Raw genomic sequence first — 27,079 nt, forward strand, 5'->3', positions numbered from 1 at the left:
ATATGTGCTTTTAATTAAACACCTTGCAAAGAACTGAACAACTTAGCCAGTGGCATTATTGTGACTGTGGCGATGTAGCAAATCAGGTTTTCTAGGGGAAACGTTTAATAATATTTAATATTATGTTCATTTTGTTAAACATTTAATATAAAATAATAATAATAATAATATTTCACCCTAATGCAAAACAACCTTAATAACTGAAACTAAGAAACAGTGGCATTTAACATGGGGTTGAAACCACTATATTTGAATCATAAAGGCTTTACTCAACCAGGTAAATATTAATAAAATATCTTCAGACTGAAAATCATTAGGGAAGTTGAACAAGAGTGAATAAATATGCGCTGGTTTACAGAATACAGTATATACACTATCAAGTCAGACTAATGAATGCCCTTGTTAGCTAGCAACTACCTTAGAACCTTTAAACCTTGAAAGTAGTTTTGTTCACTTTTTCAATATATACTTTCAACTTATGCTGAGCAAATGAGTATATATGAGAAAATACATTATGCTTGTTCATCAGTCTATTTTGTGATAAAATGCTAATTCATGAATGTCTGAATGTTTTCAAGGATCCAGTTCAAGGACAGTCAAAGGCATCGAAGAGATCCATGGATTGTATTACTCCCTGTCAAACACTCTTTTATACTTCATCACGTCACATGGCAGAGTGGCTTCATGATTATGGAATCAGACTTGTAAACAGCTGTTGTTCCCCTTAGTAAGGTTTGTAGTATGAAATGAGTCGGTAAAATATCCTGGTGTATCACTGCCCTGCATAAAAGTGTGCGCTAAGTGAACTAATACTGTGTTAAATGAAATGTAAAGAGAGTAACAAACTAAACAATGACCTAACTGACACTTTTATTCTTGCAAATAATAGCAGCTTTTTAGCAGTATATGTATGTACATTGCACAGCTGTACAGTTCTACTAATACAACAAATTAATGTACAGACTCGTAGCTTGGTAGCAGCTACTAACAGCTACTTTTGATCACTCATCTAAGAGTGAAAATATCTGAAAGCATGTAATCTTACAATGTATCATTACAGAAAGATAGCATCAGACTTTGTATTTTTGTTGTGACTGTAATTACCTGTCTTTTTACGGTAGTATTTCTGGCACTACAATTTCCAGACTACCATCAAGTGGTATGTTTTATGAACAAAACATCCTATTTTATTACATAAAATTTGTTTATTATTAGTTACTAGCTAATGTATTCAAGTTTCTTACAATACATGAGCATTCAGTAACTTCCTATAGTGTTCTGGGCAGTATCGCTGCAAATAGACATCCATTTTTCCTTGGATCCTCTGATCACCAGACAGACCTAGAAAAAGAAAGAAAAAGACAGACAAATAATGACAGTGTCCAAGAGATTACGGCATTTAAAACAAGTAAAAAATTAGATATGTAATTAAGCATATACAGTCGTCTAATACAGATCAAACATAATTGCATATTCTATTATCTGTAAAGATAGCAAAGCATTATCAAGACAGGGATAGAGTGAAAGTCCACACTCTGAATGTAGACAAAAATACATTGCACATTACCACACACGCACATACATGTGCACACGCACACAGAGAGAGAGAGAGAGTAAATAAAGTTCGTAATAAGTAATAGCCCGACAAAGGCAGACACACATAGAATTTTCTAACCCAGCCTTTCAGCTGTCCTCTGGATCTTCTTTAGTGCAGACTGAACTTCTTTTCCATCAGGGACCAGAACCTCAATCTCTCCAACACAAAACCCAAAGTCTGCCTTGTCAAGATCCACATGAATCACACCCTCTTCACCCTCTTCGCTAAGAGAGAATGAGCATCTCTCAGTAGTGAACTCAGCAAAAGGAACAAGATTTAGTTCCCTTAACCAGGACAGGTCACTATCTTTTTCTAAAGAGCACTGGTTTGCATCCTCAAATCCTGTCACATCTTTGTTTACAGTATCACTTCTTTTGGTGTTGGGTTTGTCGCTATGATTGATCATCGGATCCTTTTGGTCGATGTGGCTTCCAGTCTTTGTTTCTCCTGTTGCCCCTTTGTGTCCTTGTCTGTCGCCTTCTTTTCCTTCTTCTTCAACCTCTGAAACTCTCTGTCCTCCTTGCTCTTCACATCCGTGTTTCATAACATCTCTCACTTTAGCTATAATCTGAGGTAGACTGGTTATCTCTCTATACCGAGAACACAGTCTCTCTTCTTCCTCCATCCCTGGTGTGCTCTTGCTGCTAGGACACTTGAGTTCCCAGCATCCTTGGCGACGGCGTAGCCAGACATCTCTCAGAGTTAGACAGAAGTCTGGAGAGTCAAAATACTGATCGTGAAACTTGGACTGACCAACACACACTGCTGCTGACATACAAGGGAGAAGGGGGGGGGGGGAGAGAGAGAGAGAGAGAGAGAGAAAGAGAGAGAGAGAGAGAGAAGCGTTAACATTTGGTATTATCACAGATATGAACTACAATGAGAGTTTTATTTTCACAAAGCTCAATACTAGAATACTCTACCAGAGGTTAACTCCTAGACACACCTCCAATGTCTCTTAATTTGTTCTGGATATCTGGGTCGCACACAAATTTCCTCTCCACTTCCACATTCATACTTCCACAGTATCACACCTAAATAATAAGGTCAACAACACATATTGTTAATATGCCACCTTATACTTTAATAGTATTGAGACAAACATAACATCAGACGAGTTTTTAATATTTCTATTTATATAGGTAAACAAACATTACTTATTGTTTCGTCATTGTTTCATGATGCCATGATCTTAATATCTTAATGCCAATATCCAGACTGCGCATCCATCCAGATGGTTAGCGACTCTGACCTGTCCGCTTCTCAATGAGTTCATGTGTTTAAACGAGTATCGTTAGCTGTATGTGTGCAGAGTCGTTGTTCAATTATGACGATATACTCCTACGCGATGAGATCATGGCCTTTAGCACTACTACTAATGTATCTTTGTGTCGACACATATAGACTGTAACAGTAATATTTCGTTAATTGTAACATAGCAGGTAATTTATGGCGAATAACACAGACAGGCAAAAAGTCAATTACCTTGTAATAAATACTCGACTTCTTTTCTGCGTTCCTGGCTCTGAAAGTAAAATGTATCCACTTGAAGCGATCCTGGAAATACATCCAGGCAAAACCACAGTAAATTTGAACAGGCGCATTACGGACACCCCCGTATTGGACTTAGAGCCAGTGGCCCGCAGTATTCGTTTACATGGTGCATTCTGGGATTCCTATGTCCTCCTCGTGCACGGTTGACGTTCAGTTTCGAGAGGTTGCATCTTTTAAGGCAGTAGGAAGATAGTCTAATGCTGCGTATAATTATACGTAGATCCACAACTAAACTGAATAGAACAGTACCTCTAGATCAGTGTGATTCACCACTTTGCCTATGCATCAGCTCAAGCAACCTCGGAGCACATGTAGAGCGAATCACAACAGATAAGCCATAAAAGAAAGCCAACCCTCCTCTAGTGTTCATATACGTGTTATATATATATATATATATATATATATATATATATATATATATATATATATATATATATATATACTTGTTGCATAACTGAAAATGCGAAAATTTGAAGCAACATTGCATGCGCTTACTGCTGTCATCTCTACTTGAAATATTTAGCGAAATACTGCCATCTATCGAATGTCTTAAAATCCCCTCTTGTTCAATACCAGTTGACCCATGGAAGCCTGGCTTCCCGCGGAAAAGAGAAAAATGAGATTCCAGTAGAAGCAACGAGATGCTTTCTCTGGCCCTGATTGGACAAACAACGTTATGAGGAGATGTAGCTCCGCCCGGAAGCCCGTCTACACGTTCACGTGTACAAAGCGCTGCATCCAGGAGCGATAACACGATACTTTGTGATGACCAATGAAGTTGAGGAGCAACTAATTGTTTTGATGAATATAACCTCTACAGTTAATCCATGTGATTTGTCTGGAGAATGGGTTAAAATCTTTGTTCTATTTTTGTAAAACTGCAAGGTAGACAAATTGGTGTAGGTTGGGTAGGTTTTTTTTTTTTTTTTTTACAATTATAACTTAACTATAGGCTTCACTTACTGTTAGCCACCTAACAAGACAGTTTAGCTAGCGATCTAACGAACACATATTTACCTAATTAGCTTAAATGGAAAACGTCGTGGATCGGATTTTACGTGACTCGTTCGAATCTCTTACTTATGAAGAAAGAAAACGCATTAAAGCAGAGGGCAGACCTAAACCTGCAATTAATTTGTTTCAAAACTCGCGAGGTAGAAATCGGTCTTTTCAAGTTTCCTGGTATGAGAAGGTAAAGTGGCTTACAGGTAGCATGGTCACTAAGCGAATGTACTGCTGGCCTTGTCTACTGTTCAGGCCTGCAGATGGATGTTTGACATGGTCTAGAACTGGATTTGATGATCTGCGTAATTTTGGCAGATCCTGCAGAAGGCACCAAAATTCTAAACAGCACGTCAATGCAAGTGCTCGGTTAAATCTACTGGGCAGAGGTGATGGCGATGCAATAAACGAAAGCGTACGTGTCCAAGTGGCACGGCATAACGAAACGGTGAGGGAGAACAGGGCAGTTCTAAAACGTTTCATAGATGCAGCCTCCTTCCTGGGGCGGCATGAATGGGCTTTCAGAAGACACGATGAGGGCAGAGATTCTGACAGTAAGGACAACTACAAGGAGTTGGTTGAAGTAATTGCCCGATATGATGAAGTTCTGACTAGGCATTTTGAATCGTCAGCGGTCCTCTTTGGTGTGTCAGACACAATCCAGAATGATCTAATTTTCTCACTTTCAGCGACTGTTCTAGAAGAGATTAAGGCCGAGGTTGATACAGCTCCTTTTTTTGCATGGCAGATAGATGAAACTTCTGACACTGGCTGTCAGGGCCAGCTCTCCATTGTTCTCCGTTATGTAGATGTTATGGGAATTATTCAAGAACGTTTCATTGGTTTTTTTGATGTTTCGGATGGTGGCGATGCTCAGTCAGTGGTAACGTTTTTGCGTGTTGAAATGGAAAAATTCAATTTCCAGCACAAGCTTGTTGCACAGATGTATGATGGGGCAGTTGTCATGGCATCTGCAATGAACGAGCTTCAGGCTAAAGTTAAGGAGATGGCGCCTAGTGCTGTGTTTGTACACTGCTATGTACATCATCTCAGTGTGGTGCTGAGCCAGGGAGTAAAGTGCATACCTGAGGCTAGAATCTTCCTCGCAACACTTTCAGGGTTCTCCTCTTTTTTTGCAAAGTCATCTAAAATGGTTGCCCTCATGGAAGCATCTGGCTTCTCTCAGCTGCCGAGAAATGGTCCAAATCAGTGGAACTTCACATCAAGAATAGTTACCACTGTGGCAAAGAATCACCAGTGGTTGGTAGAGACATTTGCAAGGATAGTTGACTCACAGGACATTAAGGAGGATGACACAATTGATGCAGCTCAAGGGTTTATTAAAACCTTGCGAGATTTTGATTTTACGTTCATGCTCCTCACGTTTGATCAAATTTTGTCAGAGACAGATGTCATGTTTGACATTGTGCAGCTGAGGGCAATGGATGTTGTGTTTTGCAAAAGTATGATCCAAAAGCTTATTAATTTTGCAGAAGAAAAGAAATCTGAGGCGTCATTTCTTTCCACCTATGAAAGGGCAGCAAGTTTAGCAGAGGACCCAGAGGACTTGCTCAGGAGGAAACTTGGCCAATTGGGAAGGAGTTTGTCCCAGACACATGATCCCAAGCAGCGCTACAGGGCTGTGTACATAGCTGTTGTAGACAATCTGGTCGAGCAGATTAAGCAGCGGTATGCCGATCTGGATAATATTTGCTTCTTCGAGCTTCTGAACCCAAACAAATTTGAAGAAATGAAACGAGTGTTCCCTGAAGATGCTTTCGGTTGTCTGCAGGAGGGTTATGGTCACTTTTTTGATGCAGAGCGGCTAAAATATGAACTTAAAAAGCTGTATTCCAACAGGGAGCTTCAAGGCGACAGAGGAAGACTCTGTGCCTTCTTGACCTTTTTCAAAGCAGCAGAACTGGACAAGGTGATGCCCCAGTCATACAAGCTGATGTGCTTAGTGGCTACGATTGGGGCCACATCCGCTGGCATAGAGAGGAGTTCTTCCTGCCTTAAACGGGTGAAGACCTACACCCACCACGCAGTGGATCAGGAGCACCTTAAAAACCTGGCAGTCTTGGCAATTGAAAGAAAACTAGTAAAATCACTGGAAAAAAACCCTCACTGGTATGACCGAGTCATAGCACAATTTACAAAGAAAGAAAGAAGAGTAGAGCTCATGTACAAGGTAAGGGGACAGCCAACAATTCTTGTAAAGGTAGCAACTAATGATATGAGCTAAAGCTGTAAGTTATCTTAATTCTTTATATTGCTGGGGTAGTTAATCAGATTTCATTTATTTTTCTACTGTGGTAACATTGCAGGCAATTTGCAGTAAGAGGACTGCACTGCAGTCATTTCAATAGAGACGTGATGCATAGGAGCATGAGATAGACAGTTGTCCCATATTTAGAGCAGGATGTGCATATATTGAACTGTAGAAAGTTGTACTGTAGTCAAATGGTAAAAAAATAATTCGTATTTTCTCAGATTTCAGTGGTTTAATATAAGATATCTTGCATTCAAATGAAGAGTTCATTCCTGTGTTACTGTCTCCCTCGTCCGATGGAAGGAAGTTTTTCTTTGCCACTGTCACCTCGGTCTCTCTTGTGTGGAATTCCTTATTTTTTTTGTTTGAGTTATGTGTTTTATAGTGTATGCTAATATATCACCTTTTTACATAGATTTGATAAAAAAAAAATTAATTTCCAGGGGAGAGGGGCTGGGTGTGGTTTGACCCTGAATGCTCCTTAACTCTCCCAGGAGAATATATAAATGGTCACATGAGAACACCTCTCTGCTATATTGAAGGAGGTAACCATATTTACTATGGCAATAGCTGTTGGAGCCTGCAGAAATGGCAGAGAACCATGGCACATGTGCAGATACAATTTTCATGAGTGATAGAGTCGCTGATGCATGCATGTGTAATTGTCAAATGAATGTTTTCCGTTCATTATGCTTCCTTCTTCAAGTAACACTTAAATTAGTTCCAAAATAATTATTATGAGGACAAAGCAGTTCTATGGACAAAGCTTGACAGTCCCCCGTTGAGAGGAAAGTATGAGATGAGCATTTCCTCGACATAATTGTGTAATATTATAAAATGACTTTCTGAAGGGGTCATCTTTAAGTGTTAACCACTTACTTAACAGTGACCTCTGGCATGGATAAAAACCCCTCAGGCCTTTGAATTTACAAATGTAGGACACAAATCTCTTTGAGGAGGCCATAGCCATACTTTCTAGCTCACAACTGGCAGCATGTAATCTGTTTGACATTTTCTTGATATACTCTCTGATCAAAGGCAACTTGCATATCTTACATTTGACATATCATAGTGGCTTTATTTGAGTCACTAGCCTGAAAGGGCTTATATGTATGAGTAAAGGTCGGCTCTGATATAGGAGACTTTTGTTTGGCAGTGCTTTCTTAGGGTATTTGTAAATGGACATGAAGTAGCTATAGGAGAAATTCAAAAGGTAATATTTATAAGAGCCCCACCAAAACAAGAGACATCAACAGACCTTGTAAATCTAAAGTGTATGAGTTTGCATTAGAGGACAGCCAAATAGAGGTAGTAAACAGTTATTTTCCACCAGTCATCATTGAAATTTGCACCTTTTACAAGTCAGGCTGTAATAATATGATAATCTGGTTTGTTAGCATGTATTCTGTTGTTGTCACTTTATATCTGTAGCCTCTGTGGTGACAGAAATTAATGACATAGTCTTATCAAATGATGGAATACAATTCAAAACAGTACAAGGGCATATTTAGTATTTACTAAATATTTAGTATTTACTAAAGTCTCAGAACACATACCTGTATATATAAGGTTATTTTTATCCCTGGTAACTAAATTTTAATCAGTTTAATCCACTTTATTAAGTATACGTATATTGGTACACATATTTGCTAAAAACAAAAAGCATTTAGGTGTGGATTATCCTTACTTGCCACAAATGATGTATGTCATTAGGGCTGCAGTACTATTTTCTGCTGCTTGGAAAATTGAAGAGGCAATTTCCTGCCGTACTATTATCATGTGTCCCATTTGTGTGTTTGTACCTCTGTCTAGATTTCCTTGGCTTCTCTACAAGTCTCAAGTTAGCTCTGCCAGTCAAAGTATTGATATCTCTAAAAAAAAAATGAATTCTACAGACATGCCACATTATTCATACGAAACGAATCATACGTCCTCAGCATGTCAGTACATACACATTTGCGATGCATAGCTCTGCCACTCAAAGTATTGATATCAATGTGATGTCACCTTACAGTACAACAAAGCTGGATACTTTACCTCAGACACACTTAAGAAACACTGTGCCAAAGTACTGTGCAGTATCTTCACTATTCTTTCTGTTAATTTGACCCTGTGTTTGTCTGGGGATCTGAATAAAGTGTGTGTAAATAGAATAAGAAGGTGACATTTTGTGTGATGGTAAGAAACACCACTTTCACCTGATGAATTCAAATATTCTGCATAGGGCAACAGACTGCAAAGGGTCCTGAACATATAGAACAGTGTGTTGGAATTCCATGTATTTGTAAATTGTGATGCATATTAATATTGTCTTTTATCGTTTCTCAGTGAGTAAAGGGTCAATAGAAAGTTTGATTTGTCACTGAGTCTGTTGCTGAATAGCCCTCATGCAGTTTGACATGTATATAAATAGCTTGCAACATTGTAGCTATGAAGAGTCACACATACTTTCTGCTGCCACTTTATTGCATTTTGGGTGGCACCAATCGTTGAAGTTTTTTATTATTTTATTATTTCTTTTTATAACTTCCATATTTGCACAGACATGTTTTGGTGTAAATGCGTTCCCCAGAATGCCTAGTGCCACACACCTGACACCTCTTGCCCATTTCATAAATAGCCTTGAAAGGCCACATGATAAACCACAGGATTGAGAAACAGTAGAGAAATAGAAAATAGTGTTGGGTAGTATTCACTTAGTATAGTGCCTCCTTAGTGTGTGTGGAAGGTTGTATATTATATCACATCATGTTGATATCAAAACTCATTGCTGCAAATGAGTATGCAGGCTATTGAAAAATTGAGAATATACGATTTGAATGTGAGAGACGCCATGTGTTGTGTTAAAATAGCAGTGGAGGCAATCGCATTCATAAACTGAAAAACACATCAGAACAATTATTTAACTGTGTAATCATAAAGTGAAATCATAAAAATGAATCGTGATTCTAACAAGAAATCATGTTTATGCCAAAAATCAAATACATTGTTTGGTCAGTTGGCACCAAAGATAAACCCAAATTTGACATGATTAGTTCGACTAATTACGACTAGCTACTTTAAAACAAGCTGTAAGCAAATCTCTAACACCGAATATGTGGGAAACTGATTACATTTTTTGTTGTAGGCTTACTTGTATTTTCTGATGACCGCTTTACGGGTTTAGTGTTTACACATATTGCTAATTGGTGTTGATGGCTTGCGGTTTAGCAGACCTTTTGGTACCTTGGGTTTACCACCCAGCTACCGTTATGAGATTTCTTAGCGGTCTGTGTTCTTGATGGATGTCGGTGCAGGAGTCGGCCAGGGAGGCGCTGTCGTGTGTTTACTAGGTGGAAGAGCAGGAAAGCGAGAGAGCGAGTGGGGGAGCGAGCGAGAGAGAAAACTTTTCAGTTTTAAAGAGCGAGAGGAAGCGTGCGCTGGAGCGGCGACCATGCAGGTAAACGCGTTAATTGCATTGATCTTAATGAAACCACGTTGCCTGCGGCTTAATTATGTAGTTGTGGGAGTACTGTTGTCGCTCATTTTCCAGTTCCGTAAAGAGGGTGGATTACATAGAGCCGATTAAACCGTAATATGTCCATTTTCTTGGAATTGGTACCTTAAAATCTCAAAGTTTTCTGTCTCCGGCTACTCTCTTTCTCTCCTCCTACCAACCAATTCGCCACTCGGTCTGCTCATGCAGACCGTCTTAAGTACCCCAGCGTTTAATTTTGTGTGTAATAATTGCATAGTATTTTTAAAAGAAATATAGTTGAATGTGTCATAAAATATGAAGCAGTTTAGGAGTGTGGAGTGGATCGCAAGGGGATTTTATGGGGGCTAACTTATGTGTCGGAAGAGGAGGGGGCCGAGTGCGTTTCTTACACATCTGTAAAAGGAATCCAAATTTATTAATTACACAGCCGAAGCTATTGTAGGCCCGAATTTCCTCTCAGGCAGGCAGCGGTCGGTGTAAAATGGGTTGCCCGATTGGCAGCATCCAAGTTTAGGGAAGGGCACTACTCAAGGCCGAGGTTTTGGGAGACACTGTAAATGCATTTTGATTTAGAGAAAGGTGTTTGTGTGACTATCGATTGTGCGTTTCTCTTTACTGTATCTTGCTAACTAGCTAACTGGCTAGTTATGATCAACGTGGCGCGTCGATTTTTTACGAAAGTGTGAATGGCAGATTAGCTAATGTTAGCTAGCTAGGTAGCCCGCTAATTGCGCTTCTCATTTGTTCCTGCGGTGTCTATTCATTATTTAAATTCGCAATTAATGTTGGAAAGTGATTTTTAAACTTGGGTAATTTGCCAGGCAGTTGAGTTTGTATTGGATATGTAGTTAACGTGGAAGTTAATGATAGTTATTGTATTTTAAATGTTTTGCTTATGTTACATAAGTCAGGGCGAGATAGCTAGCTAGCTAGCTAGCTAATTGATCCACTGGTTGGTGTTGCTAATTAGTCTGTGGGCTAATTAAATTAGTAGGGGAAATGGGGACATCAGTATTTACACAACGGCAACACATAAGATGATATCATGTAAGTTACTGTTGTTATTTTTAGCTACTCGTATAATGAAATCAACCCGAAAGCCGATGCTACTTATTTTCTGGTAAACAATGCACATAATCATTCGGGGCCGCAGCTAATTGATATACTGTGACGTATCCGAGTGGAGACTACTGTGTTGGCATTTCTGTAGTTGAACGTTTCATTACTGTTGGCAGTGTTTATCTGGTTAATGTTGCCTTCTGATTTTTTCTCATTAATATGTGTGTAACAGTGTAACGGCGGCGTAACGTTTATATGTTTGCCTCAAAGTGACTTTTCAGCATTGCTACGAAATGCATATAGGTCAGTCCATGTAAAATCAACCCCCTTTCAGTCTGGCTGTCTGATTTCCTCAAAGTTGGCACACTCTTTGTTTCTGTCAAGGCCCTTTCAGGTTAGATTGTATTTTGTGGTCTTAAATACTTTGAGATACGATTACTTAAAGTTTTCCTTGAGGTTCTGGGCCTTTTTTGCCTTTCTAAGCTTTCTTGTAGATAATGCCCAGTGCAGAACTGTTGATTTTTGAATTTTCCTGACACATTTTTATATGCACCATTTGTATGCAATTCCGTCACTGCTTAATTTTATTTTTATCTTTTTTTTTCTTTTCTGTCCCTTTTTGGTGGTGGTTTGTGTTAACCGTTGGCAGTCTCATTTCATTTAGACAAGGCTAAAGAGCTAGAGAACTTGAAAGCTAGGTGTTGGGGGTGGGCAAAGGCGATTTGGTTGCGGGGCTGGCAATTTATAATCCAAAAGGCAAGGTTCTCAATCTGCATGAATATTCAGTGGCAGCAAGAGCATAACTGATTTCCACATGCATTTCATCTATTGCAAAGATATGAAGCTGGAAATTCTGCAGATAGCTGCAGCAGTACAATACAAATTTTATTGTACAGCAATATAATTTAAAAATGTAAAATTGTTTGTTTTTATTACTGTGTGACAGATGATTACCAGTCTGCATATCATCCCCGAAAAGCAAAGATGATATGTCTACAATTTTAAATGGCAAAATATGTTGCTTATTCATTTCAAGGTTGTACCATCTCTTCTATTTAATACACAAATACCAGTGATAGCTCTGTCTAATCTCCTAACAGTACTATACAAAAGGCACAATTTAAGTTCTATTACAGTTAAGTAGGGAAGCCCAGATGCTGTCTGAAGAGATGGGTCTACAGTGTCTGGAGAAATATAGCCAGTGCCTCTGCTGTTCTGATGGCTGTGGGAAGCTCATTCCTTCACATAGAGGCCAGAGTAGACAGGGGGTATGACACATGCGCAGCAAGGTGGAGGAGGGATGGTCAGGTATACTGAGTTACAGGGTGGAATGGTCTGGCTGGTATATGAGGTCTGATTGTTGCTTGCATTTGTGGACGAGCTGTTCCCCTCAGCAGGCTAACGCCAGCGTTTTTAAATTGAAGTGAGCAGTTACTGGTAGACAGAGGATGGAGATTGAGTGGAATGAGATACCAGAGTACTGTGGGAGGTTGCAGTCCAGCTGAGCAGCAGATTTCTGAATGAGCTGCAGTGGTGCGCTCTCTCAGGCAGGGAGACCAGTGAGGATGTAGTTGCAGTTGTCAAGGTGAGAAAGGACCAAAGGCTGGACCAAGAGCTGAATGGAGACGGTGCTGAGGATTCAGGTTCTTTGGTTCAACAGATAAGCTGTTACCTGCTACACTATGTTTTCAATTTGGCATGCCTGGCATTCCTTATTGGTGTTGCACAGTGTTGGTAGAGCAAGCCCATAAAAACTGACTTCCGGCCGGCCTTATTGTTCAGTAGCTTATAGGTTAAGTAAGGATTGCATTAAGAAATCGGATGATAGTCCAGGGCATAGTCATCGGTTTATTCAGTACCCCTCTGGTCAGACATGCATATCAGTAAAACTAAGTACAGCAATAATTTATGAAGGCAATTTAAAATAATAATGAGGGCCTAGGAGTTGCTTAGTCAGTGCCGGCTGAACCCTACAGCTTAGAGCACAAATCTGAATTGTGTCGTTTACTGTCAGTGACCGGAAGCCAATACTGGCAGAGCACAATTGGCTTCGTTCTGCTGAAGTAGGGTGGGTTTTGTCATCAAGTCTGCTCACTTTACTGCTCTGACACCCTGCAGTGACTGAAGGCTCCCACAAGTCACTCCTGCAAGTCACTCAGTTGATGTTGGTGGAGATGGCCTGTCCTCCAGTTCTGCATTGTTGTACTGTGGTGCACTGTGGTACTTGTAGGATGAAAGATAGCTGTTGGATGCATGTGGGTGTATTGGAGGATTGAATTTGATTCACTTTAGTGCTCATGCACCAGTACAAGTGGTGGTTCCAAACTGGGTAAAAAGGAGAAAAGCTCAAAGAAAATGTTAGAATTATATGACATAGATAAGGGTTTGTAACAAAGTTCTGACTAGATGGTATGAAAAAAAGGCTAGAAGGACTGTCTAGTGTTTGAATTGAATGGAAAACCTTGGTTTCAGCTCAGTTCTTTTAGAAAAGTGTGTGCTGGTTCTTGTTCCAACCTTGGCTAAATTGGTCCAATTATTGAACAAGTTGTACACGTTGTGAATAACTCAAAGCACACAGCATTTCTTCACTATGCTGCAGAGGTACAACCTTCAGCAGTGATTTATCATTTGCAGAAAGGTGGAGAAGGTCAAAATGATTAAACGGTGGGGCTAATTAAATACTAAAGAGAGGAGACTGGAGCAAAAACTAGTACACGCAAAGCCCTCCAGGAAGAGTTGGCTCTTGACCTAGACAGTCTGCAGATATTGCAGCCCCTTTTATTCTCAAATATTTGAAACTTTTCACCCACATAATAAAATGTTCTTACTTATATATATATATATATGAAATTTCTGTATTTTATTGTATTTTACAATTTTATATATTATATAATTATATATAATTTTGTAACTTTCATACTTTTGCAACAGGTCAGTGAGTAAGCAATTTCTTACTTTAATTCGGTCAAAAAGTTTAAAAGTTAAGGTTTTTACGTCTTTAGATATAGTAATGGACAAATCTGCTTGTTTAAATGAATGTGCCATAAATTAGCTGATCATTCCCTAGCCTTGTTGATGCTGCAAGGCTCCTGTACGACGGCAAGGATTGTAGTGGTGGGGCAAGCCAAATGTGTGGCTCCAAACGGGGTAGCATAAGGGGAAAGTGAATTAAAAAAACAGGCCACATTTGACCAAATAAAACAGATTAACAGGTCTGTGAGCTAGCTAGCTCTAAAAGCTAAAAAAAAAAAAAAAAAATCATTGACTTCAGCGTTGTGTATCATTTCTTAAATATGCTATAACTGTTTGGTAGCTTCACTTTTGATTAAGTTGCTGAGGTCATTTTGGTCCATGTCCACATGTGGCAATGATGATCTTTGATTGTTTGCTCTTGTTTGTGTATGCTTTGTCTTTGGGACATTTAACTAGTTTAGGCCTTTGATTGTACACAGGCGGCTCTGATAGATTCAGCACTTTCAAGTCTACCGTGGGAGCCTGCATGAAAAGACTATTCAGAGTGGTTTGTTAGCTGTACAAGAAAGTAATAGTGTGGCAAGAGGAAATCAAAACAAACCTCTGAAGGTTTTCAAAAGGTACTGAGATTCTTTGTGGTAATTGGGGCCATTGTTGGGACACACATTCCAGTGAAGGCCCCAGAAGAATGCCCTGAAACTTATATCAACATAAAATTGTTCCGCTTTTCAACTGGCAGGCACAAAATGTAAATGTGATCATTAATAGGGGAAATTTGAGTGGGATTGTTTTATACTTTTAATATTATTTTAATTTTTGTAATGTCACCTTTTTTAAATCTGTGTGTCACAGGGTGTGTATTTGGATTACAGTCTGGGCTACTCTGTACTCTTAAAGAAATCACTTCTGTTAATTGCAAATCTACTCTTTTACATGGGAGGTTTATTTCTATCCAGAATGACTTTATTGGCATTTCCAAAGCTAGCTAGTTTTTAGCTTGCCCCTATTTACCTGCCAACATTCAGTGATCACAGATTCCATATGAAGCTGGGAAGAGGAGGGTGAGGGGGGGACGGGCAACAGCCTCAGACTCAGGGCCTTTTATATATGACCCTTGAATTATAGCCTGACACATTTTGAGATATCACTTAGGTGTAAGATGTGAGATTCATTGGGTTTCAATTAGGGCTGCACAATATAGCTGTTGCTATATATCGTATAGCTATTTTTAGCGCAATAACAGCTATCCCCGGTATGTGGCGTTAGGTTTCTTCCTGTATTTTTAAACCCTTTAGTCATATTTGATGCGGGAGCACACCTCCAAAGTTCAGTGAAATGCTTCCAGGGCAGAAAAATATCACTTGTATCTATATGTTGGTTAACTTACCTATTAGCTTTGAAAAACACATAGCATATGTTTTCACTCTTTATCTTTGTAGCCATGTGTTTCTATCTACCACATAGAAGCAGCATAGGGCTGTTGCTGTGATATCAACATTGAATGGCATTGAGTGGCATTTTTTCCCCTGGAAGCATTTCGCATGGCCTCGGAAAACTTGAGGTGGGCTCCCGCATCAAGTATGACTAAAGGGAAAACAATACGGGAATAAACCTAATGCCACATACCGGGGATAGCTGTTATTGCACTAAAAATAGCTATTCGATATATCATGACGGCTATATCGTGCAGCCCTGGTTTCAGTAGTTTCAAATGCTATCTATTTGCCCTTTAGTTACACAGTGGAGTTTTGAACTATAGCTCCCAGTGTGCATAACTCCAGAGTGGTCACTTGACTGAAGGCAAACCACATTTGTTTAAAAATGGTACCACCAAAAGCAAAATAAAGACGATTTACAACCAAAGCATATTTTGTGCATTCTTTCTTTAATATGTTGGCCAGAGCAGTGTAACTAGTGTCATGTTACAACCCCACAATATAAATTGTCTGAATAGACTGCAGACCCCCACTATTTGGATTTCAAGTGCAAATGGAAGCAGATTTCAGATGGTGTATATGAAAGGCGTCTGAGACTCAAGCTCAGAATCTGGCAGAGGCTAAGAAAAGAACTTCCATATTGATCTTTTCTGATGCAATAACTATCACTCCACCCCTTCATAGTGAATCCTTTCTTGTAAGAATGTGTGACATCAGCTTATTTAAATATCCAAGTGATTAAGAACAGCTTTTGTAGTCACAAATTGGCTTTGACCACACACAAATAAAGCAATGAAACATTTTGTTCATTGCAGACCTGTCTTAAGTTAAAAAAGGAAATAATATGTAAACATAAGCATAATTCATTGTAGTAATCAGCAAGATTCACCCTCTGACTTCTATATTGAACATGTGACAGGCTGCGTGTTACACACTGTAACCATCACAAATTTGCTTGATTTGACATTCAAGAGCTTGTTGATATTTAAGACATCCAGTAAAGTTCAGTATGGCCAGTCAAGAACTGTAACAATTACAAAAAGCTTGTTAGTACAACGGTTATAACTTTTTATTTTTTCACCAATCGTTGGCTGTGACACTTGCCAAATTCAAGCTACAGTGGTTATCAATGAATGTTTATGTCATGGTCTTTTCAGATGAAAAATACAGAGTTGTGATAACTATTGTGAAATGTTTGAAAGAAGTTAATTGAAAGAGACCATGTACTGGGAAGCATTTGATTGCAATACTGCATTTTTAATTTGTGTGACTTAAGATCAGACAATATGTTGTAAGCCATATACATTGAGGTGCTCCAAAGAATTTTTTAATTCTTTTTTTGTTAGAAGCATTTACCATATTTAAAACAATACAAAAGATGAATAATTTATGATACATATTGTTGTAATCTGAAAGTTATCATCTGAATAGGACAAAATACAGGCTGTCCAATCAGAACATACCTGTGATGACATGCAACAGAAAGGAGTACAAAGTCTTCAGTATTATAATCCAGTATTACAGTTGCTCAATCCGGTAGCATTCAGCAGTACAGATTTCCCATCGGCCAGGATGAAACCCTTCAAAAGGATACTGTGCTTGTCTGTAATTGGTATTACACACAATGTGCTGCAATGTGTAAGATACAGTGAGCAGCTACCACAGTGAGTAGCTGCAGGCTGAATAGTTTATCTGTTAGACAGGCCAGACCAGGCCAATGTTAAGAAGTGTTATTAGTGGTAAGGGAAGATTTATGATTTGCAGCAGCAAAATTAAGATGGAGGAGAAGCTGTCTGGTGGTAGGTTTGTTGTGATAGTAGCTGTGATGTCTCAAGCCACAAAATCAAAACTGAACATTAGCTGAAGCTTGAACTTTATTCTAATTGTGTAATACTTGCTGACTGGTTTGAGTTGAGTGCAGGTTTTAATTAGCCATTGTCGCTCACTATTGTGATTTTAACATAGTGGTGTTCAAACAATTTCAGGCACCCCACCGGCATTATTGTAAGGGGTAAAATAAGACAGTAAATTAAATTCAGATCAACAGCTTTCTGTTCCCTACTCACCCTTCCAAAATCCAAATAGCACTTGTCCTGTTTTCTTGACTTTGCTGGTTTGAGTTTGGGTTAGAGGAATCCCGGCTTTGTTTCAGTGTAGTACTTTTAACAGTAGGAGTAGATTCATTATCTATTATAATGAATAGAATTATTAAGCCATGATTGCTATCCAAGCACCAGCTATTGCAGAGATGACACAGAATGCCACTGCCATCTCATGCTTACATGTGCTCCAGCCAGCCGAAAATAATAAATCAGTTTTGGAGTTAAAATGCACAGGACAGGCTACATACAATAATAAACTGACTTTTTTATTCTTTGGCAATTTTTATTTATTATTCAAAACCAGACTCCTAGAGGGCATAGAAACTATAACTGGCCACTCTTCGAGGTTATAGTAGATTTCCTGCTTTTTGAGGGTCCGTTTAGCATCGAAACCAATACTGTGTGGTGAGTGGATTTAAGAAAACTGACACGAGGGTTATGGTATTAAAGCAGAGTGATATCATCCAGTTCCATCTGTATTTAGTAAAACCTAAAATTAATTTCCATTCACATGTAATGTAAAATAGTTGTTGTAGTAAACAACTAAGAACAATAGTGATTCAGGTAACAGTCTAAGGTGCATATGGTGTAGTTTTACTTAATTTACTTTTGAGTGCTAAATTATGTTCATTGAGTTCATTCAAAGGAATGATTTGAGCTGGTGTAAGGGAAACTTAGTAAGGCAGTGTGGAGAAGGACAGTTGATTTTTGCCAGATATGGAGTTCAGCTAAGCTCTTGTAGATATTATGGATTCCAGGATCATATGGCTGTGCTGTTGATGATGAATGATGAAAAGTTGCTGCTAAATTTATAAACTTATAGCCAAAAGCTGTGTCTGTAAAATATTTATTTTCTTCCCTCAGAGTTTAAATTAGAGCTGGGCGATAAAGCCATCACGATATATCGAATAGCTATTTTTAGCACAATAACAGCTATCCCCGGTATGTGGCGTTATGTTTCTTCCCATTTTTTTTTTTTTTTTCCGTTAGTCATACCTGATGCGGGAGCACACCTCCAAAGTTCAGTGAAATGCTTCCAGGGCAGAAAAATATCACTTGTATCTATATGTTGGTTAACTTACCCATTAGCTTTGAAAAACACATAGCATATGTTTTCACTAGGTTTGTCAAAATAACGCGTAATTTCGATTAATTATATAAAAGATAATGCGTCAAAAAAATTAACGCAGATTAATTGCACTCTGTAATGCCCCTTGACCCCATACGTCACTGTGTATTTAAGCATTTATCATACCCAACTACAGGCTAGCTAGGTTCTTTTATATCATACTCAGAAACGTATCCACATTTGCGCTCTCGGTAAATGCGAATTAAGTTTGCAATGGTGTAATCAACGATTGCATCAGAACATCTGTAAAGCGGAGTGATACATGTGTAGTTAAAAGTGCTAGTGCTGTTATATTGAATATCAGCACTCATGGAATGCCAAAAATAGCTATTTGATATATCACGACTGCTATATCGCCCCTGCCCTAGTTTAAATGGTTCTAAAAGTTTCGTTACTGGCATAAAAGACCTGGCTTGTATGCAGGTATTGATACTGCACAGATGAGGATGCAGGAGGGAAATTTGCAGAAATATTTTAGCATTGAACTGACATGTCGCAGTGAAAAGACAAAGAAGGAGGCTGATTACCTGAGCAAAATTCTCTCCATGGCTTAATCCATACAAACCTACTTGAAAAAGCAGGACTGACTGACAGAAGTATAATTTTTCATTTTATTTTCCCAAATACAGATATGAACAGATGGCATGTGTTTGATGTTCCGTCATCAGATTCAGTCCTTACATAAACACTACACCATATGATGAAATGTAAAGTTTACAATTTGCAAAATGTTTTTAGTTTGCAATATGTGAATCCTAGTTTTTTTGTCTTTAATTGGCCTCCTCCTTTCACTGAGTTTTCATATTGCCACAATCAGCACTGCTCTGGCTGAGAAGCACATTTGAGCACGTGGCTTTTTGACTTTTAGTATGAGAGGTAGACATACTCTTTCTCAGTCCCCTTGCTTTGATGTTTTGATAACTGATATAGTGAGGACAACCATGTCAAGCTGGTGCTGAATTGCTCCAGGATTTCAGTAATGTATCCTCTGCCTCTCTTTCAGGAGGAGTCAGGGGACATTGAATGCAGTGAGAGCAATGGGGTGTTGGTGTGGTCGTGTCCCCTGTGTCAACAAGGACAGACGGACAGAGATGCACTGGCCCTGCACCTGACTAACAGACACAGCGTGCTGCCTGCCTGTCTAGACAGACTGCTGGATACCGTGAGTTTGTGTGTGTGTGTGTGCGTGTGTGCGTGAGTGAGCCTGAACAGGCGTCTGTGTCTAGCTTGTGTCTTCACGTAGTGAAGGAATGTAGTGGTAGGAATGTAATTTCTGTTGCACGTTGTAAGAAGGCCTACATTTCAATGATTTTGAACGGCTGTTTCATTGTGCTATAATGCTTTGGGAATAAGACATGTAAACAGGAAGATGTCTAAGTGTCAAATTCCCAAACGGGGCTTAGTTTGGTAGTAGCCTCTCATTGCCTTGTCCTCCACATGTTTGGACCGTACAAGATTAATGTGATAGTATAGAATTGTCTTTCAGCGTAGAAGCAAGCCGTGTTTTGTCTAATCAGCAGATTTCATCTTTCATTTTCACCTGTTTAGGCTGTCCCTGTAGAGCGTGCCAGTCAAGACAACGTGGAAGCCGACTCCCAAAATGACATAGGTGAGCATGGCCATGTCAGCATGACTCCCACTCTCTGTCACACTTGTTCTTCTCACAGTCTTATACACCCCTCTATGTGTTATTGTCATTCCACATAGTGCCTAGTAGGTCAGTGTTTATGCACAGTGTTACCATTCTTGTTCACAAAATGCTCATTAAACTTCTAACTGAACTTGTCCCCTTTTTTTCAGACGCTTCACAGCAGATGGATTTGGAAATCTCTGGGGCAGTATCTGAAACCTTAGAAACTGATCAGAATGCCGAAGGACCTAAGAAGAATGCTGCCAGCGCCCGGTTGCTCAGAGGGTCCAGAGTCAAGGTTTCCTGCAATGATAAAGAGATGGAGGGGGAAGAAGAGCAAGAGGAAGCTGGTGGCAGCTTTGACCCCAGTCATGAAAGAACTCAACCTCATGACTTAACGAAACCCCAAAAGGGAGCTTCCAATCCCGCTGTCGATCATGACAGATCTAGCCGTAAAAGCAGCGCACCGGCTCCTGGCGACCCGACGATGGAGAAATTCCTTGACCCCAACCGTCCCTTCAAGTGTAACTCATGCTTGGAGTCTTTTACTTCCAAAAGTGCACTGAGTGTCCATTACAGCTCCAGCGCGCATCTACAACGAATGAAAACAGCATTATCAAAACAGAGTGGTGAAAATGACAGTTCTCTCTCCGCCCAGCCAAACGTGACTCGCCCATATATATCCAGCAAGCCCTACCAGTGTGCTGTGTGTCGCGTTTCCTACAACCATGCAATCACTTTGGAAAGTCACTTGAAATCTGTGTTGCATCAGACTCGCAGCAGAAATGCGGGAAATTCCGCCAGCAGTGCGACAGGGAATTCTGGAAGTAAAGGTACTGGTAGCTGCGGGAATGATACTACCGCGGCTGTGAGCTCTGCTGTAAGCTCTGGGGGTAATGCTGCACAGGCTGTAAGTGCCACCACAGGGAGTTGCGGCAGCCAGGGAACCCCGACCACACCGGCAGTGACAACCAAAGATGGAGAGCAAATAAAACCCCATCCGGTCCTCTCCCTGCTTTCCTCTCCCGTGGCTTCAGCCCAGGCGGTGTCTGCTTTTCTCACTCTCCTGACGTCCAGCTCTCAATCCCTGTCCCCCTCTCTGCTTCCGTCACTCTTTACGGTGAATGCCAGTGCCTCTCCCGCCACAGCTGCCCCTCAGCTGATACCCCAGCAGCAGCTGCTCCTGCCCCTCTTCCTGAATGGACTTCAAGCTCAGAACCAGAGTCCAAATCCTGAATCTGCCAGTCCTGTTCTGACCCAGCCGGTCTCTGTTTTGGGTCTCAACGCTGCGCAACAGGCTCTCCTGGCCCAAAGACTAAGTGGCTTACAGAGCCTTGGGCTGGCAGCTGGGGACTCTGCTTTCACACAAAACTGTGCTGAAGGAAAAGAGAAAGGGGAGGCTTTAGAGGAAGTGGACAAGGCTGAGGAGCAGCAGAGAACCGTAAAGAGTGAAAAAGATGAGGGAGAGGAATCGTTTAAGGGTGAGGACAAAGGTGGAGAGGAAGAAAAAAGTAAAGGGGATGAAACGGAGGGAGGTAAGCAGGGAGAGCAGGTACAAATAAAAGTGAGTAAACAGAAAGAGATGGAAGGAAATACCGTCTCTGAGGATTTCTGCAAAAAAATTGTTCAGCCAAACCTAAACTCCCCAGTTTCTGGCAATAAAATCCCCTTTGAGAGCCCTTTGCCGTGCAATTTGTCTCTACCCAGCACTACCAGCCTTAGTCCCATCAACCTGAACCTAACACTGAGCCCTGATACCACTCCACAGAAATCCCATACTGATACCAGTCCAAGCTGCAGTTCAAATCCTAGCCCAAACCAAGATTCCAAACTTGCCACAAATGGCATAAAAAGCAAGTTGAAATCTAGCATTGCACAATCTGGCCTCTTAAACACTAACCGCACTCTAGGTGTTCAGAACCCTTCTCATACCAATGCAAATTTGAAAGCTCCCAGCCCCAAAGCTTTACAGTTGTCAGAGTTCCAGTCCCAGGTGCTGTGGGCGTTTCTAGAGTCTCGCAGTGAAGCAGATGCAGCCAGCCCTCCCCAGGAAGACTGCGAAGCCCTAGCCTTGGAGGTGGGCCTCAGTGAGGAGGAAGTACGCAGGTGGCTTTGTGAAGCACGAGTGACTAGAGAGAAAGAGAAGGTGAGGGCAACTGAGCAGGCCACCTGTAAGCTGGTACCAAAAGACAAGGCGGGTGAGGGAACTGACAGATGTGCAGATGTGGAAGTAGAGGAAGAGGAAGGTGTACTTACAATCATTGAGTCAGAGGGTGTGCAGAGTCCAGCAAAAAGCAGCCATGCCATCGATTTGTCCAACAGTGGCGAGAGAGAGCGAGGGGTAGACAGCCAAGGGGAGTCCTACCTGGACTCGGACAAGGAAGAGTTCTACACGTCTGTCATTGTGACAGATGAGGAGAGCCAGAACAGCTCTATGAAGGATGAGCCGGTGAGCCCAATGAGACTGGAGGCGCAGGGAGTGCCAGCTGACAAGAAAGGCGTAGGTGGAGGGAAAGTACTCCGCTCCTCTACTGTGTTCCTCTCAGATGCAGAAGACGAAGAGGAGGATGATGGAGGAACCCAGAAAACGAAGATGAAAAAGAGGAAGAGGGAGATGGAAAAGGAGGAGATGGATATCAAGAGGGAAAGGCAGGACCCCGATGTGGATTTGGAGTTGGAAGCTCAGGCAGATCCTCCTGCACCTCTCTCCGTTGATCAGCAAGGTCTTCCTAGGATCAGTGCGGGGAACATCCTGCAGCCCCTTCCACTTTCCCTCTCTCTCACCCCCTTCGCCACACAGTTCATCAGCCCTTATGTTGTCTCCCTCCCTGCCTCGGCGGTGGGGTTGGGGATAAATGCAGGACATGAAAGTAGAGGAAAGGCCCCTTCATTCCCAAACCCCCCTGTGATCACTCGCTGTTCTGCGCCCTACCCTGATCCCCTCAACGCACCACCTCCTGCCTCCCACACACCTCCCTCACGATTCTTGCCTAATGGAGGCGAATTTGAGGCGGCACTGGATCTCAGCATTGGGAAGAATCACAGCTCCGCATCATCAGCATCCTCTTCTGCTTCCACAAATGATAAAGTTCTGGCGCAGAGGGACCATTTGTTGGATGGACTTGGACTAAGGCCAACAACTGTGGGTGTACCCGGGGCAGGAGGCCTTATTGTGGTCCGTGTGAAACCTGAATCTGCTTTGGCAATCCCAACCTCTAATCCAACGACTATTAGCAGCACAATGAGCACTAACAGCAATAACAATGCCAAAACTAAGGCTGTGTACATCAGACCAGCAGAGAGAGGAAGCACCACCATGATGGATAGGGGAAGAGACCAAGAGAGAGAAAGGGAAAAGGAGAGAGACAGGGAGCGAAGGACACCCAGGGTAAGACGGTACAGGGAAATGAGGCGCTCCAGAACTATCATTCAGGCAGAGCAGCTGGATGTGCTGTATGGCTGCTACTTCAAAGATCCAAACCCTGGGAAACATGAGTTTGAACAGATATCGGAGTGGGTCCACCTGCCTAAGAAGGTGGTTCAGATCTGGTTCCAGAACATGAGGGCCCGTGAACGCAAGGGGGAGGTCCGCTTCATCAGTGATGGCACTTTAGCAGCGGTGGGAAAGCCACTTATAAAGTTCACCTGGCCCCTGACCCAACCCATCTTCTCCAGCAACCCCAAACCAGTCCCAAACACCAGCACTCTCAGCAGCAGTAGGGTCTCACAGCCCTCAGCTTCAGCAAATCCTGTGCTTATTCATCCAAAGACAAGGCCAGAGCTGGAGCAAATGAAGGAGAAGGACAAAGAAGCCCCTCCAACATCCAAGCCCAAGCCGGAGATGCAGAAACCAGCTCCACCAGCCAAAGTAATCCCCAAAGCAAAGGCTGCCAGTGCTGCTCTCTCAGAAGCGATCATGGAGACCCCCTCTCCTCTGCCTTACCCTTCCCAGCAGCACAAGGAAGACAAAGGGGAGGTAGAGCGAGGAGAGGAAGAGGAAATCACAGATGAAGACGAGGAGGAGCATACAAGGGAAAGGATTGGGCCGGGAACCACTAACCGCATGATACCAAAACAGTCCACTTCCATCAGCAAGCCCTCTGCGTTGGGTTCTCAGAAACAGAACGGGCTGACCTACTGGTCCCCCAAAGGCCCATTCAAGATCAACACCTTGTCCAGAGAACAGCTGGTTCTCTCTGCAGCTCACACCCCTTCAGCTGCTGCCGCCTCCACGCCCCCCACTGCTACCATCAAGTCTAGCCCTGTGGACGGTGCGTACCTGCACCACTCTGCGCCCCGCCGGCCACGGACACACCTGACCTCCCTGCAGCTATCCATTCTTCAGTCATGCTACGAGACGTGCGCCCACCCAAATGCGCTGGAGTGTGAGACGGTGGGGACGGAGCTGGGGCTGCCACTAAAGGTGGTGCAGATCTGGTTCCAGAACACCCGCGCCAAAGAGAAGCGCTGGCGGCTGCAGCAGGAGAAGCAGGTGAGAGCTGTGTTTACCCAATTCCTCAGAAGTTGAGCACAGATAACCTTGCGCATTAAATGGTGCTGTGATGCTATGTGCTCACTGGCCACGTCCTTGTGTACCTTTGCTGTTTCGTGTTGGTTCAGAGCCGCTGAAAATGGTCCTTTGTGTTTTTGTTAAACGTCCACAGAGATACCTGCTCCCGGGTCCTTTCAAACAGTACTGAACATCAGCTTGTTTCTTACTCTGTGTATCATCTGATAAAGTGCAACAGAGCAGTGTTTCTGAATTTCCGAATGGATTTTTCTTTCGGCTAATACTGTTTAATGTTTGTCAGTGTGTAAACTGGCTTGAAATCTACCACAGCATGAAGAAGAGGAGATTATACTCCTGCACCTCTACGTCACTTACACCTGCCTAATGTTTTGTTTTTCTTACCATGTTTTTGTTACTGCTGCCATACTCAAAATGCAGATAATTCTAGTTCAGTTGGCAACAAGTATATCAAATATAATTGGTACTTAACTGTAGTTCAGCAGTAAGACATTTGTTTGAAATGACTTATAATCTGCTTATTTAAGAATAATTTATCATTTTATCGTATTACAATGCATTCCTTGTAGCACAACTCCAGAATAATAGAAACAGCAGTTTATTTATCAGAGGTTGTTATGAACAAAAAGATCTTTATTTCACATAGTCAAAAAACCATGCGTACTTCCATTGAATCCACCAAAACTATGTGCCAAAACTATGGTCATGTTACAATATTGTTCATTCCTGGCTAATGAAAACAGTATTTTGCTTTTTTTGTCTGTACTTCTGCTGAACATGCAGTGATGCGTTGTGTCATTGAGCATGTATATTTACTCTGTATGTCTGCACATGTCTTTTAGATGCCTCTGTCCCTGGGTATCGTGCTCACTCTCTTTCTCTCCTCTCTCCTCTTGTAGTTGCCCAGTACAACAGACTCCAAGAAGGTAGACATCAGCCCAAGCAGCTACCTGCAATACAGTGCACTCCGCGCCAACCGCCCCATCTTACCCAAACCAGTTCAGCTGACAGTGGTGGAACCCTCTACAACCCCTGCCCAGGGCCAGCCAGCAGGGCGTGAGACCCTGAGAGGCAGATGTGAGGCGTGTGGAGTTGGGTTTGAATCCCGGGCAGCGGGGAGAGCCCATGTGTTCTCCCCACGGCACCTGGCCACGCTAAGAGCTACTAACTTTGGCCAGCCACCCTCACTTGTCAACAGTAGTGCAGCTACCGGGTCCAGCGCTGGCGTAGCCGCACTGTCTTCATCCCCCTCTCCGTCCATCAGCACCAGCTAAGGCACAGGTCTGCTAACACTGGTACGGACACAGGGCCTACGGGGCTCTTTGCTTTTAATGGACACAGACAACTGTGGACCCTGGTCTTTAAGCAACTGTTTTTTTTTTTTTTTTAAATTTTGCTCTTTTTTTTTAAGTTTCTGGTACGGGGTAAGCCCCAAACATCCTCTATCCTTGCTCTTTTTAATTGTGGACATCAGCCAGATGTTATCTACAGGGCTCTTAGTACCAAACAGGCCTATTTGAAATCACTGATTAACTTCGTATTGATTCACAAACAATGAGACTGGTGTACTGAGCCTGTTTTAGATTCTGGCCAAGCAGTTGTGGTCCTACCCTATTCCATCGCCATCCTTGAGACACTAAATTAAGATCCCAGTTACCTGGATTTTGCTTGTTAATGATCCCTTCAAGACCTTGCTGAAGAACAGTACTGGACCAAGAAATGCTCTCGGACGGAAGCTCCCCAGCTCTTCGCACTGCTACTTAAAACTGGTTAGGAGTCCTGGTAATGGATTCTACTGCCAAGCCCCTGTTTTGTATCTTTGGGTCAGATCCCGGCAATATGATTCCAGACCCACCCCCAGTGTTAACGGTCACGTTTTGTAAAGCAGGATTGCACAAAGTTCGAATCCTGCTACCAATTATTGCACTGGGTCACTCTTGGTTTTGAACCATGTCCTGGCAGAAGCGGGAATCTGCTGTACACTTGTAACTGCTGGATTGTACCAGCAGGATTTAGAATGTGTTGTGGGTGCAGTTGTGTTTGTGGGGCCTTTGTATCTGCTCGGATAGAACTGCTGGGATTTGGGCAATGTGCAGTGCAGATACTCTTGCATGCATTCTCACTGATTAGGCACTACAGCTTTTGGGCACTGCACAAGGAAAGGAGAGATGAATTGCTTGAATGGACATGGTAAAATAATAAAATAGTGTTGCTGTGTCTTGAATAGGGCTTTTTACCAAAATGGTAGTGCCTCTCTTTTATTCTGTCTAAAAGACAATCCCAGAGGTGGCATTAAAAGCATAGGGGTCAGATTCTCAT

The 27,079-nt window shown here is 41.8% G+C and overlaps 2 protein-coding genes across 4 annotated transcripts; one reads left to right on the plus strand and one right to left on the minus strand.

Annotated features, from left to right (window-relative positions):
- Positions 1-1,095: 1,095 nt before the first annotated feature.
- thtpa (thiamine triphosphatase) lies at positions 1,096-3,151 on the minus strand. 3 transcript variants are annotated; one of them, XM_036522531.1, is made up of 4 exons: positions 3,083-3,151; positions 2,544-2,631; positions 1,676-2,362; positions 1,096-1,341 (listed from the first exon to the last, which is right to left on the minus strand). In XM_036522531.1, the coding sequence occupies exons 2-4, from the start codon at positions 2,611-2,613 to the stop codon at positions 1,241-1,243; spliced, it is 858 nt and encodes a 285-aa protein (XP_036378424.1). In that variant the 5' UTR covers positions 2,614-2,631; positions 3,083-3,151; the 3' UTR covers positions 1,096-1,240. The 3 variants fall into 3 exon arrangements, with proteins under 3 accessions (XP_036378424.1, XP_036378423.1, XP_036378425.1); XM_036522530.1 differs by having other exon boundaries at positions 1,676-2,365; XM_036522532.1 differs by having other exon boundaries at positions 1,283-1,341; positions 1,661-2,365.
- Positions 3,152-5,303: 2,152 nt separating this feature from the next.
- Positions 5,304-26,034, plus strand: zfhx2 (zinc finger homeobox 2). Its single transcript, XM_036554923.1, has 6 exons — positions 5,304-6,344; positions 9,691-9,864; positions 19,606-19,764; positions 20,151-20,211; positions 20,403-24,724; positions 25,660-26,034. The coding sequence occupies exons 1-6, from the start codon at positions 5,304-5,306 to the stop codon at positions 26,032-26,034; spliced, it is 6,132 nt and encodes a 2,043-aa protein (XP_036410816.1).
- Positions 26,035-27,079: the final 1,045 nt, after the last annotated feature.

Source organism: Megalops cyprinoides, chromosome 2 (assembly GCF_013368585.1).
Source record: "Megalops cyprinoides isolate fMegCyp1 chromosome 2, fMegCyp1.pri, whole genome shotgun sequence".
Taxonomy (NCBI): domain Eukaryota; kingdom Metazoa; phylum Chordata; class Actinopteri; order Elopiformes; family Megalopidae; genus Megalops; species Megalops cyprinoides.